This window comes from Lucilia cuprina, chromosome 4 (genome assembly GCF_022045245.1).
Source record: "Lucilia cuprina isolate Lc7/37 chromosome 4, ASM2204524v1, whole genome shotgun sequence".
Classification (NCBI taxonomy): domain Eukaryota; kingdom Metazoa; phylum Arthropoda; class Insecta; order Diptera; family Calliphoridae; genus Lucilia; species Lucilia cuprina.
This window is the reverse complement of record NC_060952.1, coordinates 61024966-61041478: the sequence shown is the minus strand read 5'-3', so window position 1 is coordinate 61041478 and position 16513 is coordinate 61024966. Positions and strand designations below refer to the sequence as shown.

The window sequence follows — 16513 nt, the reverse complement described above, 5'->3', positions numbered from 1 at the left end:
ATTACAATCGAATAAAGGTATAGTTGTGAGAACCGACTGAATTCGATTGGAAACAAATTCGGTTATCACAACGAATCTGTTTTCTCTGTGTACCTATATTAGGATTACGATTTTGGCATTATTTTCGTTGCTTTTTTGCAAAAGCGAAGGGCTAAGTCTATCCTCTATTTTTTGACATTTTCTTTCGTTTATTACGAAGGAATTCATGTTACAATAATTTAAAACCAATTTTGTTCGTTATTTTAAGGAACGAAGTTAAATTTTAGTTTTAGAAGAAAAGGCTGTAAATATTTTTGAACGAAGCTTCTCGCCCTCCTGTAATAAAAAGGAAACGTACATTTTAAAATTATCTTGTATACCGTTATGTAGACTGCAGAGCTCTCTTTATAATACAAAAAAATTCACATACCCACCAAAAAAGGACTTCCAAAACGAAATAAAGTAGAATTTACTCCATGAAAGTACATTCATAGGAAGGATGCCCTTTTTAATTGATTATAAATTCACTACATCTGAAGTCATTCTCAAGAAATAATTTGTGTGTTATTTTTTTGTCTCGAATAAAATTAAAATAAAAAATAAATAAATTACAATCATTTATCAATTAACTCTAAAATAAAAAAATTCACTTGTGCTATTTTTGGAAGTACTTTGTTTTTTTTTTTTTTGCTGGGTACAATTGCACGATTCGATAATTTTTTTCAGGTTAAACTTTTCAAATCTTGCAGCAGTGAGTCAAGTTTAAAAATAATCAGCTGATGCAATAACAACACTATGAATATTCCGCTTATTAAAACACTTCGTACACACAGAAAAAAGATCAGTCGGAAATCGGTTGGCATTATAAATATTTTTAATAATCACAATATACATTTAATTGTTATTATTAAAATAATGTAACTTCAACTATTATTCTATGTTAAAAACCAAAAGAAAGTAATTTGAATCAAATTAAGGTCTAAACAACTGTATTTATAGTTAACATAATCGAATCGTAATATTAGGTAAACTATCTATAAAATTCGATAGATAAATAAATTCGGTTAATGTATAAACAATTTTCAATTCGGTATTCCCAACGAATAAAATGGTTATTTTCACTTGACGTTTAGAAATAAAAACATTTAAAATGAATTTTTAATTTATAATAAAAATCAATAAAACAGAAAATAAACAATAAAAATTGCAGCAAGGTATGTTTGATACCTATTCAGTAATCATGATTAGATTTACTAAGGTTTTATTAAGGTTTGTAACTGCATCTCATTTTCTTTAATATGTATCTGGTCGTTTTTTAATAATTTTCCTCAAATTTAATGTAGCTTCTCAAGAAAATCATGTAGAGAAAAATGTATGTTTCAAAACAGTGTTGGATCTGGAGCAAATTTAAATTTACGCGAGTGTAAAAGTACTTTTAAATATTAAAGATGTATGTAAGCATTTATTTAGATAGTAAGTCCACCAAGAATAAATATAAATAAACAAAAAATTATGTAATTTATAACAATAGAGTGTTTCGATTATAAGAATTGAATTTTTTAATACCATTTGCAGTTGCGCTAACCAATATATTCAGTTATTCTTATTAAAAAATTCGGTATAGGGAATTGAAATATTCGGCTATTGCAAACAATTTATGTAATATTTGTCATAACCGACCAAATTCGATTGGAAACAAATTCGATTACCACAACGAAACTGTTTTCTCTGTGTAGCACATCCAAATATTATAACAATGTAACGAACTATGTGTTTATGAATGATTATCAGTATTCGGATAACCAGTATTCGGAGAACCAGTATTCGAAGAACACAAATGTAAAGTAGTCACAAACCGTTTTTACGTGTTTGGTAGAAAGGTCCTTATTATAGTTCATAAAACAGTGTTTATAACCGTTTTAAAATAAAAAAATATATTTTGGAATTTAGAATTCTGATTGCCATTTTAGATTAAAACCTAAATAAAAATAACAATGTAAGTTTCTTTATATGTTTTTATGATAATACAAATTAATCAATTAAGTGAGAAGTTAAGTTTTTGTGTTATATCGATTTTGTGTGAAGAATGCTACTGCGCAGAATCGGGATTTTATTATATTGTTAATATTTTCAAATTCATATGTAAGATGTATATGAATTATATTACGAAATCAAAAATTTACTAATATTTTGTTTGTTTGTTATTTATCTATCAATGCATTTTAATTAATATACCATATTACAATTATTGATTTTGAACAACAATAATACATTTACTATTTTAAATTTAATTTGGTTTTGCTAAATACATATAAAGGGATTGGCGAGTTTAAACACAACTTACATACTTTTAATAAAAATTAAATTGGGAGGAATAATATAACAATTTTATATTAAAGGGATAAAAAACAACTCCTTGGATAAACAACGTCCATGCCTACATTATAAAGCACTACAAAACAAAGCTCTCTAATAATGTTTATAGTGGAGTAATATAGAATATTCTAAATGATTTCTCCATTATAAGCTCTTAAGCTTTATTTTATTCTAGTTTTATGTGGACTAAGCAAAATAATGGACTGTATTCAAAAATTCAGACTTTTATTAAAGTTTTAGAAAATAATTAAAGTTTTAAATGGGGAATATCGATTTTATCAGTTTTTTGATCAATTTTGAGATTTATTAAAAAAATTTTCCACTTTATTGTAAAAACGTAATGTGCACGAAATAAGAATTTCGTAAAAATAAAAAACACAACAATTGGTTAAACAATTTAATAGTTATTGTAAATTCTTCAGGCCATTTACGTGTCTTACAGGTAGGATCAACTAGAGGAAGGGAAATTTCCCCCCAAAACGAAAAATTTTAATACAAAATAGAAAAAGGAAATTGAATAAAGAAAATGGTGAAATGGAAAAGGAAATATAGACTTCAATACAATTTGTATAAATTTTTTAACTTATAGTTATGATGAAATATTTTTAATTATTTAAATTATGTATAATATTTCGTTTTATAATATCTACATTTGGAGAAAAAACTATAAAAGTAAACATATCATTAAAACAGCAAAGTAGCTTTCTAAACGAATCTGCCATTGCGAAGTTAGTTTGAAAGGTTTTGACATATAATGGTTTACTATGTCGTAATGGTTGCTGAGGGACATTTAATGAAATCTTACTTAAAAGAAATTCATAGAAAAGGTTTCCGTTTAAAAGATTTAACATAAATAAAACATTGTTCTGTGACGTTTCAATGTTGGTAGTTCTATTAAGGTAAGTCTTGCTGAATATGACATAAGTTTACGAAAGTCCCAATATATATGTTTCATGCAAAATAGTAGTTACTGTTTTTGAGCTTATTCAATATGGTCAACATGAACATTGGCCATGAATATGAAACAACTGTTTCGCATAGTTATGATCGGATCATTAAATTCTTTTGATCAACGTTTAATGAAAGACAAAACACCGTGAGCTATATTAACGGGCATTGTTATATGTTGAACAAATTGAATTTTACATCCAGCATAATTTCGAGATTAACAATATTATCAAATAACATTAATTTAAATCCATTGTGTAACGTACACAAAGCAACAGCTTTGATGATTGAGTAAGAGAAAAGATTCTTTGCTCTTAGAGAAAGGCAAGCTTAGGACTGCGGGAGCCATGTAGTAGCTAGCAAACAATCGAGCAAGGGGAGGTTCGGTCCTTTTTGACACAATCTCATGTTATTTTACAGAAAGTTTGTTTTATTGTAGACTCCCTATTTATTTTCTAAAGGTGTTTAAAAAAGTGGTTAAAGTAAATGGACCGGAATGACTACAAAAATAAAACCAATACTACACAAGCCCGTTCATAGTCATAATCTAAAGAGAAAAAACAAGACATATTTTATCCACTAGACTTAAAGTAAGCTCTTTTAGGTGTTGTTCAAGAGCACTTCTATTTACCCTCCCAATACCTGTGTTCTAGAAACATTTTTGTCTAGAATCCTGTGAAAACACTTCACTAATTTTTATGGAAATGTAATTTTTCCAGATCACAAGGGCCTTTTAACTGATTTGGTTTTGCTTTTTATAAGATCTTCTTTGCTCAGGATTAGGAGAAATAATATTTAACTTGTAATATTTATTAACTTTAATTAGTTTGTATATCACTTAAGGCTTTTAAATTTGGGACACTTGGTTTCAAAATTTTTAGAATTTTATGCACTTTAACTTAATTAAAGAAACTTTTGGCGATTTGGCTTTCGAAGAAACTTCTGGGTTTAAAGCCAATGTTAATATGGCCGAGACTTTAGGTTTGAGGCAGCATGAAACTTTATATAAATGACGATGTAATGACAACCGAGTAAAATTGACTAAGAAGTTTGTTAAGATGACGATAGAAACAAACAAAAAAGTAAAATGACCAATATGTTTGGCAATGACATGACTTACTTTACGTTATTTACTAAACTTTAATATTTTGCTACTTTAAACAAAATGCATAATTATCTTCTCACTTTTTTAAAAGATCTCACATTGAATTAAATTTACCAAATAGCTTTTGCCCTCATTAGTCGTGGACTTCATTATGGTAATAGTGATAATGAGTGAAAAATGTTTATAAACATTGTATATACAAAAGCTTGATTGCAATTGAAACATTTTAACATCATGTTGATATCTCGTACAACAAACTTAAAAAAATATATATATGTATATGGGATCAAATATAACCAAATTGAAACAGCAGTAAATTGCAGAGCTTTAAATGAAACCGATCATTACAAAACTATACAATAATTATGATTTCATAAAATTATTAGATAGAAAAAAGAAGGTTTATATTCGGAGGTCCTTGGCATGGTATGTCCCTACGACTTTTTCTTGCAAGTCTTCAATATGGTTGTAGTGTTTGCCGAGTTTTTCTTTTATTCGACACTTTATAAATAATGGAGATAAATTGGCATTAAAATGTTGTTCACTACTACTCTGAGCAAAGCTACGACGATATATTTCCTGACCTATTTGAAAACTTTGGGGCCTAGCTCGAAGGTTGTATTGTTTGCGATTAGTGTCATACTTATGCTTCCCGAATATGTTTCCTCAGATTAATACGAATCAAGTTGAGACTAGTGTCTCTTGATAAGTAATATGCGGGTTCATCAAGTACATGGTGTCCGCTGGGAAGGTATACTACTTTGATTTGCAGCCATTTTGGAAAACATTAGTCTTGACAATTCATATTTCGCAGTCATGAAGTAGGCACCTGGCAAAATTTATTATGGAAAAATATTCGATAAACCAATGCGTTTTAATTGTTAAAACATTTTATCAAAATCAGTCATCGATTACTGTGACGATGAGGAAGTTACGTGAAATTTTTGGGAGAAACAACGTACCAACAAAACGCTCCATTTATCGTGTAGTGAATGATTTCGAAGAAAGAAGGTCTGTAGGTGATAGGCCCAATCATGGACCACAACGTATTGCAAGATCGGCTGAAAACATTACTGCTGCTCAAGAAAGTGTTCAAAACAATCCATCAAGATCAACTCGACGCCGTGCTCAGGAGCTTGGACTTCAAAGAACAACTTTGGCCACAATTTTGCACAAGAATTTGCATTTATTTCCATATAAGGTTCAGTTGACACAAAAGCTTCTTCCACAAGACCATTTACGCCGCCGTACATATGCCAATACGATGTTATTGTTTCATTTGAATGGATATGTGAATAAACAGAATAGTCGGTTCTGGGGAGTGGAAAATCCTCAAATTATTCATCAGTCACCTTTGCATCCATTAAAAGTGTCAGTCTGGTGTGCAATTTGGTCAGGAGGAATCATTGGACCTTACTTCTTTGAAAACGAAAACGGCGTAATGGTACGTGTGAATGGGGAGCGCTATCGTGATATGATTGAAAACTTTTTAACGCCACAACTGCATAATTTGGGCTTGATTAACATGTGGTATCAACAAGACGGGCACATAGCATACAGCCGGGATTACAATGGAACTACTCCAAAACCTCTTTCCACAACAAGTTATTTCAAGAAATGGTGATGTTGATTGGCCTCCACGGTCGCCTGAGTTGACTGCTCCGGACTTCTTTTTGTGGGGATATCTGAAAAGTAAGGTTTATGCAAACAAACCAGAAACGTTTGAGCAACTCAAACAAAATATTCGTGATGAAATGAACGAAATACCGCGTGAAATGTGTGAGAATGTAATGATAAATGTGCTCAAAAGGGCTCGCATTTGTGAGGCTAACAGAGGCGGACATTTATCTGATATTGTATTCCATACATAATTGCCGACATTAAATAAATCATTTATAAATATATTATCCATTCTCTTTCATTTAATCAAAAATTATAAACAAACAAAGTAGTATACCTTTCCGGCGGACACCCTGTAGTTTAAGATTTTTCAGTAAACTGTATGTACTGCCATAGGTGACAATATCCAAACCAAACAGTGCATGGTAAGGTGTCGACAGTATGGCTTGATGTTGAGAATTCCTTAACGCACAACAAGTTCTCCTCCCATAGCTTATGTTGATTTTTTAAAAAGGCACGAATACCTGCTATTATGGATCTGTTCACCATTTCCGAATCATTACTTCGCGGAGAGTAAACCGCAGTATAAATATGATTTATTAGATAGTTGGTAAGAAACGCATTAAAATCGTTAGCCCGGAATTGGAAACCATTGTCGCTGATAATGGTTTCCGGTACCCAATAGCCATGAAGGATTTGTTTTTGTATATAGTCTGTGATATTTGTAAAGGTAAACTTTCGCATGGAAAACAACCAGTGAAATTTCGTTAAATGGTCTAGTACTATTAATAAACCGATGTTGCCAGTTTTACTTCTAGGGTAAGGTCCAAGCAAATCAATGTAAAAGCGTTGAAAAGGTGCTTGATTACCCATTTCTGGTTTTAGATTATAGTTTGGAGCTTTTGTACTTTTAAATACATCGCATTGTTTTACATATTCTCTAATGTCCTTTACTAAACCCGGCCAATAAAAATGTCGCCTAACTAATTCAATGGTTTTGGCCATTCCACCGTAAGCAGATATTGGGTCATTGTGAGCCCTTTTCATCACATCATTTCTTAATTTATATGGAATCCACAATTTCCAACTCTTTTTTTCTTATCTTCTCCATTATATTGTTCTGTGAGAATATAAAATAAATTATCTGCAACCCATCGAGCAAGTCGTCCTGTAAAGTCAGGTTGCCTCATGAGCCAGACGAGACTCGATTGTTCCGTAATTATTTCGAATTCCTGTAGCTAGAGATAGCAACGGAAACGTGTAATGGCCTTTATGGCTGCCAGGCACTCACGTTCGGTGACACTGTAGTTTCAATGTGCAGTGTTTAATTTTTTACTCATAAAAGCTACAGGCTTCTCATTTCCTTCTTCATCCATCTGTACTAGTACTGCACCTATACCTACATCACTGCCATCATAGTGAAGATAGATTTTTTTTTAAAAAATCTGGGTTCATAAGAACTGAGGCAGTTGTCAATTAACTTTTTATAGTTTCAAACACTTTCTGGGTATCAGGAGACCAGTAAAACTTCTTTTTTGTTGTTAAGACTTCTGTAATGGGAAAGACTATACTAGAAAAATTTTGGATGAACCTCCGGTACCATCCTGCAAGACCCAAGAAACCTCTAACTTGTCTAATGGTTTTAAGAGTTGGCCAATTAACTATAGCACTAATTTTTTGAGGGCCTGTAGTGATGCCACCATTGCCTATCACGTAGCTGTTCGAAATTGTTCTGATACACGAACAAGTATGGACAAATGGCTTTCTTATCGATCAGGCGGCGCATAGTTGAAGGGGCGTTACAGAGCCCGAATGGCATAATAACAAATTGATAAAGGGGCCTGCATGGTACAGTGAACGCGGTAAGTGGCTTGGCACTATCGGCTAGACCGATTTGCCAATAAGCTTCCTGGAGATCCAATTTGGATATTATATTGGCCTTTGGAAGTCTTGCAATATACCTTCTATTGAGGCAACGAATAAGCGTCCTTTTCAGTGACGGAATTAAGCTTCCTTGCGTCGAGGCAAAGACGGACTTTATAAGGGAATTGAGAAGGTTCAATTACCCCTAATGTCAACATCCTATCTATTTCTGCAAACATCAGTTTTTCCACTGCGGGAGAAACTGGATAAAACCTCTGCTTGATCGGCTTGGAATCTCCAATGTCGATCTCGTGCCTAATTAGACTGGTTCTCCCTAACCCTTGCTTTTCAAAATTGGGGAATAATGCTATCATAGCATTTAATTGTTGGCGTTGGGCAAGAGTTAAGGGAAAATCGAGTTCATCTAATGTAGCATTAGATTTAAGATTTTCTACAGACTGGACGTATGATTAATATTAGTAGACGGAGGACAATAACATAGCAAAGACTTATCTGTTATATCTACTGATTCAATTATATTCGGAATCAAATTGAATTCATTCCAAAAGTCAATACCAAGGATTAAATTCTGAGTAATTGATGGGATAATAAAGAGATAAATTGTACGTTTCTGACTTCTAAATTCTATCTCAACCGTTAAACAATCAATAACATGTTGAGTCTGACCACCGGCAGTTTTCACTACTGAACGGCATTTATGAAATGTTTGTAATTTGGAAAAATTTTTCTTAGCAAGCTCACCACCTATACAAGATATATTGGCTCCTGCATCCAGGAGTCCATACTCCTGAAAGTTTAGGAATGAAACCTTAGCATAGAACCGTTGATCTGCAGAGTTGGTAATTATAGCAGAGATCAAAAACTTTCTAAACAACCTAAGTTCATTGTAAAATAATCGCAATCTAATGGTATTTCGTTTGGGTTTTTGTTTTGAAATCATGGAAATTGAAGGCGAATTAAAAATTCGTTTCGACGCATAGTTTTGCCACTTCATATGGTACAGTAATTTTGGAAAAATTAATTTGTTACAGTTCAAATTTTCATAGTTTGAATCAAAATTTTCATTTTCCCTCTTCAATATTTTTATACTTTTGTCTACATTTACGTTGTTTGTTACCAGTTTCTCAGTATTATCTATTTTGCTAATATTCTGTGCTTCGATTTCATTGTTTCTACTATTTTCGAGTTTTTTGAAAAATTTATCATTCTCGAAGAACATTTAGAGCATTGTGGCTTGTATGTGTTCTTAGCTCCACAGCCGTAGCAGAACACTGTGCGTTGCATGAGACAATCGTCCTAAAAGTGACCAGATTCGTCACAATTCCCGCAAAGTACAACCTTGTCCTGTAATTGTCGATGAGATAGGAAGTTCTAAAAATTTTCCATTATCCAAATAATCTACTTTCGCTATGTGTTTTTTAGAAAATTGAGGATTTAGAGGGCGATAATCCAAATTTTTTCTAACACTTTCGTCATTCAGGAATGATTCTCTCATTTGTACCAGTTTTCGCAAATAAGAAATGGAATGAACTGGCGCATAAAGCAAATCTTGGCGGATTTCAGGCCTCAACTTTCTAGTCAGGATCTCGATTAACTCCATCTCAGACATAGTTGAAGGCAAGCGATTTATAATAGATGAAACGGAATCATAAAAAACATCGAATGTTTCACAAACTTTTTGCTTTCCATTCCTGATTTCTTCCTTTATGTCGAAAGAGGATTTAAAGTCGCGATATTGGCATTTAATGGCCTCACAAAATTCTTTGCAATTAAAAGATTCAATATGTTTTCGATACCGTCAACACCAATCCTTGGCCTTACCATTAAAAAGGACATTTAGGTTTTTGACGATAGGAGTAAAATCTCCGTTAAAATTATCATAAGTTAACTATCGAATTATGTAGAGAAATTCCTCTACATTCAAACCTGATGGAGAACCGTCAAATTTTATATTCCAGCTAGAGATAATGGCAGTTAATTTATCCATATTATAATTGGTGACATTAGAATGGGAGACAGATGATATATTGACCCTATTTGCCAAATTTTGAACCGATGTTCTTCCATGCCTATATTCAGTACGACTGGTATGCGGTTGACTATTAGCATTAGGAAAAAGGTTTAAATTAGTCAGTGAGATTGTTTTCAATCATTTGATTTAATTGATCGTAATCTATAGTAGCCCTAGCGTTTCTAGAAAGTCTAGCATTTAAACAATTTTTAAGGTTTGGGGAATTTTCTAGACTTGCCCTGGAGTAAAAACTTCCTCAGAGTCATTAGCTACATTATTGAATTTATGTGACGAACGCTGGCTCTCGTGAAAAAGGTTTCTAACATGGCTACGAGTGTTGTATCGATTTCTTGTGATCTGTTTTAACGTAGGATTTTGTTTATTTACAGGATTCAGTTTCTTCAGATCTACTAGTTCACAGGGACGTTTACATATAGGACATTCTGTATTATTGGAAAAATAAAATTCAATACACGAACGGTGAAACGAATGATTGCAATTTATAATATTTAAATAATCGTCATTTTCTGCAATCAATTTATTGCATATCTGACAATTAGGCTCTGATTCGGAAACAACTACAGATTTAAATTCTGCGTTAATAGGTAAAACGGAAGCTGAAGCAGCAGCTTCATAAGGAGATGTTCTCGAATGTGACATTTCAAATGAAAATAGTTTAATCAAAGTTACAAACGACTCAAAAACTAAACAACAAAAAAAAAACAAAAATCTTAGTAATTTAAAATTACTTTTATCCTAAACCAAATACACAACTTTTTTGACCAAATTTAGACCAATAGCTACATAAATTGAATAATTCAAAAGTATTCAATTTAATTTTAGAATTATACGAAGTATTAAGTATTATTAAAAAAAATTGTTTTTTTAATAAATTTAGATAAGGATATTTTAGAAATATTTTTTTAAAAGATTTCAATTATTCAATCGTGAAAGTACTATGAAACTCAACAAGAAACTTTTTGAATATCAACAAAAACAAGCTTGAATATCAAGCGAATTCTTTAACTGATAATGTAAGTTTGTGAACTCTAAACCACCCAGCGGTAAACGAAACAAAGTACTTAGATAATATGCGATGACGTGAGTATGATACTCTAAGCGAGCAATCTAAGTACTTAGAGTGCAATCTATGCGTAATCCAACATATCAACTGATTTTTTAATGTTGTTTTTATTAAAAAAAAACAAAAATAAAGAACCGTTTCTTTTTTTGTTTTATACATAAAAGAAATGGAAAACAAAATTAATGTTTATGTTCAAAGAAGTTTTGTATTAGGAGTGACGTGTTTTTTAAAAGGTGGAAATATTTAACAAAAAATTGAACGCCAGTAATTTAAGGCGTTTGGTAAATAAGAAAAAAAAGGACAATAGAAAAAAAGGGAATGAAAATAATACAAGTGTTAATAATAAAATTAACAATCCCGGTGATACCATTCAATGTGAAGATGATTTAAATACTAAATTCTTTGAAACTCAATCGACCAACTCCTCGTCCATAACGGAAAAATTAAGTGCCTGGTACAACAAATATAATCCAGGGAGAAAGTGTTGTGACGAATCATTAAAAATACTAAAATGCGAAAATAGATAGATTATTGAATAAAGATGTATATCTGTCATTAAATTATTATGGATTCAATGGCAAGAGGGGGTTAACGGGGGTTACGGTAAGTTTATTTTACACTTCCTCATTTAAATATATTCTTGTAATTTCCTATTTTCCTTTCCAGAAGGTCTAAAGGAAGATGGCTATACCATTCAAGTATTTAAAAAGTAAGAGTGCTATATTCGGTTGTGCTGAATCTTATATACCCTTCACCATAGTGTATTTTAAACATATTAAGTAGTTTTATAAATTTTTTCCCGACTACATTATTATAACACCAAAAGCAAAACAAAATGAACAACAACAACGCTATACGAAAAAAAAACAAAATACGCTAAACGAAAAGGCATCAAAACCAATAGACATCTAACTAAACATACATAACGAAAAACACAGAAAAACAAAAACAAAATAAACAACGCAATAAAACCAACCTACATCCAAATATACGAAGAGAATCCACAAAACAAAAACACACAGCTGAATAAAACCATATACATCTACACACACTTGTACATCGTTTTCTAATATACAGTGTTGTTGTTGCTTAATTAACAATGCATGAAAAATAAATATGATATTTATTGATAAAATTTTCAGAGGTTGTCTCGGATTTTTGTTCATATCTCCGTTATTTACCGACCGATTTTGCTGATTTTAAATAGCGATCTTCTCGAAAGCGTGTCTAACAGAATTATTGAAGATTCGGATCTCGCCGATATTTGTGGTCCTCTAAAAACTGATTTCAACAGACAGACAGACGGACTTGGCTTAATCGACTCCGCTATCTATAAGGATCCAGAATATATATACTTTATAAGGTCGGAAAATTATATTATAGAAATTACAAACGGAATGACAAACTTATATATACCCTTCTCACAAAAGTGAAGGGTATAAAAAGGAAACTCAACACAGTTTCAAAATTTATAAGAAAAAAAGCAAAATTAATATTAACAAGTAAGAGTGCTATATTCGGCTGTGCCGAATCTTATATACCCTTCACCATAGTGTATTTTAAACATAATTGATCTTACAGTCTAGTTAATAAAAACATTAAAAAAATTTGAGTCGATTTAAGCCGAATGTTTCGGCGGCGGCTCAAGCAACTAAATATTGTTCGGCGGCGGCTAAGCTCCGACTCGAAGCTGGTCGACTTCGACCTCTAATTCATTGCTGGTAAACATTGACGAGACGTAGATTTTGTTTTTGTTTATCGTAAAAAAATTGTTTTAAAAAGCACTTGGAAAAAATTTGTGTTAGTTTTAAATTTCAAACTTACATTATTCGCATAAAAATTATTGTACAATAACTCACAATCTACTCTCATATAATTGAAAACGTTTTAAATACTTTTTTCTATTCATTAAAAAATATATTTGCAAAACAAAAGGGAAAATTATTTTATTTTAACAAAAAATGCAAATCATATTTGGATTCCAAACATACAAAAAAATACACAGCTGAATAAAACCAAATACGTCTACACACACACGTGTACATCCTTTTCTATGTACAGTGTTTTTGTTGCTTTTTTAACAATTTTTTATGAAATTTTCAGAGGTTGTCTCGGATTTTTGCTCATTTACCGACCGATTTTGCTGATTTTAAATAGCGATCTTCTCGAAAGCATGTCTAATAGAATTATTGAAGATTCGGATCTCGCCGATATCTGGGGTCCTCTAAAAACTGATTTCAAAAAAAAAAAAACAGTCTATAGAGATCCTTGTATCAAATATTCAAAACTTCAATATGACAAACCAGACATTTGTCTTACCAATAAACTTAAGTAAAAATTGGACAGGTATTCGCAACAGCAAATTATCTGTTTTTCCTAATACTTATTCAAGGTCCGATACCTCAGTATAAAGAAGTTAAAAATCAAATTGTTACAAATATCTAAAGTATTTAAGAAAAATTATATGACAAACTACATAACTAACCTAAAGCACATTAACTTATCTGTCGCTTAATTCGCAGAGTTAACTAAATTCCAGATAAGTGTTGTTTGTAATCTAACTAGACATGTAAGTTTGTAACATAATGTTTCAGAAAACTTAATTTTAATGAAATTTACTTATTATATTAAAAAAAAGACTATCGAAAATAGGAACAAAAAGCAAACAATGGGTTGTTTAACATTCGGGCCCCACGTTGGGCGCCATTATTTTATTTTCTGTAACGTACACAAAGCAATGACTTTGATGATTAAGTAAGAGAATAGATTCTTTGCTCTTAGAGAAGGCCACGAATAGGACTGCGGAAGCCTTGTAGTAGCTAGCAAACAATCGGGCAAGGGGGCTTTCGTTCCTTCTTGATACAATCTCCTGTTATTTTACAGAAAATGTTTTTATTGTAGACTCCCTTTTTACTTTCTAAAGGTGGTGGACCGTAATGACTACAAAAATAAAAACAAGACATATTTTATCCACTAGACTCAAAGTAAGATCTTTTAGGTGTTGTTCAGGAGCACTTCTATTTACCCTCCCAATACCTGTGTTCTCGAAACAATTTTATCTAGAATCCCGTGAAAACACTTCACCTAATTCATTATTCACCCTAGAAAACACATCACTTTAAATTCAGTTCGACATTATCGAACATTATTAGAGTTTTATAACTTTAAAATTTTGGTAAAAAATATTTATAAGATTATCGTATAGTTGCAAAGTTGTATAGAAGAAAATTGTACAAAGTATCTTATTTAAACAATAATTAACAAAAAACAAGTAAGAGTGCTATATTCGGCTGTGCCGTATCTTATATACCCTTCACCATAGTGTATTTTAAACATCTTTTATAAATTCTAAATTTTTTCCCGACTACATTATTATTACATCAAAAGCTAAACAAAAAGAACAACAACGCTAAACGAAATAAAACACAAAATACACAAGGCATCTAAACCAACAGACATCTGTTGGTTTAGATGCATCTAAAACAACAGACATAACGAAAAACACAGAAAAACAAAAACAAATATAACAACGCAATGACGCCAACAGCATCCAAACCAAGGGTGCCCAAGCCCTATGCGCTTGGTACTCTTTTGATTTTGTAAATGCGCTTAGCTATAGAAAGTGTGTTTTCTATACACTTATATGCGCTTAACACTAGCAATACGTTTTTGTTCTTAACAGTATACAAGCAAGAGTAAAACAACAACACTTTCGTATTCATTGCAGAGGGCGAAGTCGACATAAAATTAAATCTTGTACGTTTTTAAAATATAGTTTGGCACATAATAATTTATTATGTTACAGAATCAAAAATAATTGATCTTACAGTCTAGTTAATAAAAACCAGGGTACAGATAGCGATCGAATTCAATTCGCTCGCGAGCGAGTTTAATTTGAGCGATTTAAATAAGTCATTTTCCGGCGAATAAATCTATTCGACTCGCGAGTTTAATTTTTAAACTCGCGATAAGAGTTGAAAATTTAAAGAGCGTAAAATAGAACTCGCTCGCGATTCGAGTCAAAACGAGTTAATCGCGAGTTTTATAATTTTGTAAATAGAATAAATTAAAATTTTTAAGGCATAATCAATTTATATATAAATATGACATAACCAATTAAGTTTCACATTAAAATTATGTACGCGAATACATATGAACGTACATTATTTGCTGCAAAGTAGTAGACACTTCGTACATGCACACATACATACATACATACATACATACATACATACATACATACATACATACATACATACATACATACATACATACATACATACATACATACATACATACATACATACATACATACATACATACATACATACATACATAAATACATACATACATACATACATACATACATACATACATACATACATACATACATACATACATACATACATACATACATACATACATACATACACACATACATACATACATACATACATACATACATACATACATACATACATACATACATACATACATACATACATACATGCATGCATACATCATTCAACACGTGTTTTATTATCTTCATAATAAATTTTCCAAACCATTTGATTCACAATCAATAATCTAACTGCCTATTTCACAATACCGAAACAACATTTTCTTTCTTATAAATATATTGAAAACAAAAACAAAATTTTAAATTTATTTGTTGTTTTCAATATATTTGTAAGAAAGAAAATGTTCTTTTGCATTTAGAGAATAAATAATAAATAAAAAAAATTTAAAGATCACTTGCATGTCCATCAATATACATATGTACATACATAACTACAGATAAAAAACATACACATTTAAATAAAACCTACCTATACATGAACTGAATAGTCACTATAAAGGCTCAATTTTATGTTTCTCAGTGCTAAGTTAAAAAATTTACAAAAACAAAATACAGTACTTTCTAATTTTGATCATAATTTTGTTAAATCTTAGTGCTTTTTAATATACTATAAAAAATCGTTTTTTCAATTCTTTATTTTAATCAATGTTATATAATTTAAAATTTATATTTTTAAACAAGTGTTTTTATAGTGAAGTAGTAGTTGCTACATTTATTTTTTTATTTTTTCTATTTTCTACAAAAGTCCATTCATAAAATCAATGTTATATAATTTAAAATTTATATTTTTAAACAAGTGTTTTTATAGTGAAGTAGTAGTTGCTACAATACCAAAAGCAAAATTAATCGATAATAAGTAGATAGAATAAAAATTTAAAAAAACTAACACTTTTTAATACACTAAGAAGATAATTTAATGCAGAATCATTCTAGCTCTCAAAATTCAGAAGGAAAAGTGTTTGCACATTTTAGTAAATATATTTATTTCATTGTGGTCAGTTGTGTGATATATTGTGAAATATAAATTTTGTAATAAATTGTGTTAATTTAAAATTTAATATATCTAAAACATAGTTTAATATAAAAAAAGCATCAGTGAGTGCAAAACAGTATAATAAAGGAGAAATAAAAAAATATTATGAAGTC

At 30.8% G+C, this 16513-nt stretch overlaps 2 protein-coding genes across 3 annotated transcripts in view; both read left to right on the top strand.

The window, feature by feature from the left end:
• The first annotated feature begins 1828 nt into the window (after positions 1–1828).
• LOC111689226 (synaptosomal-associated protein 25) overlaps positions 1829–16513 on the top strand; it is a 648407-nt gene continuing 633722 nt past the window's right edge. The window contains exon 1 of one of the 2 annotated variants that reach the window (XM_046948035.1): positions 1829–1975. The gene's annotated coding sequence lies outside the window, so the exon portion shown is untranslated. The remainder of the gene's footprint in view (positions 1976–16513) is intronic. The other variant, XM_046948034.1, reaches the window with a different exon arrangement.
• On the top strand, positions 5750–6386 carry LOC124419309. The gene has a single exon (XM_046948038.1). The coding sequence runs from the start codon at positions 5980–5982 to the stop codon at positions 6277–6279; it is 300 nt and encodes a 99-aa protein (XP_046803994.1). The 5' UTR covers positions 5750–5979; the 3' UTR covers positions 6280–6386.

Bases quoted from the DNA above. Each gene is read 5' to 3' on its own strand.
- LOC124419309 (XM_046948038.1), top strand. From the start codon at position 5,980: ATGGAACTACTCCAAAACCTCTTTCCACAACAAGTTATTTCAAGAAAT.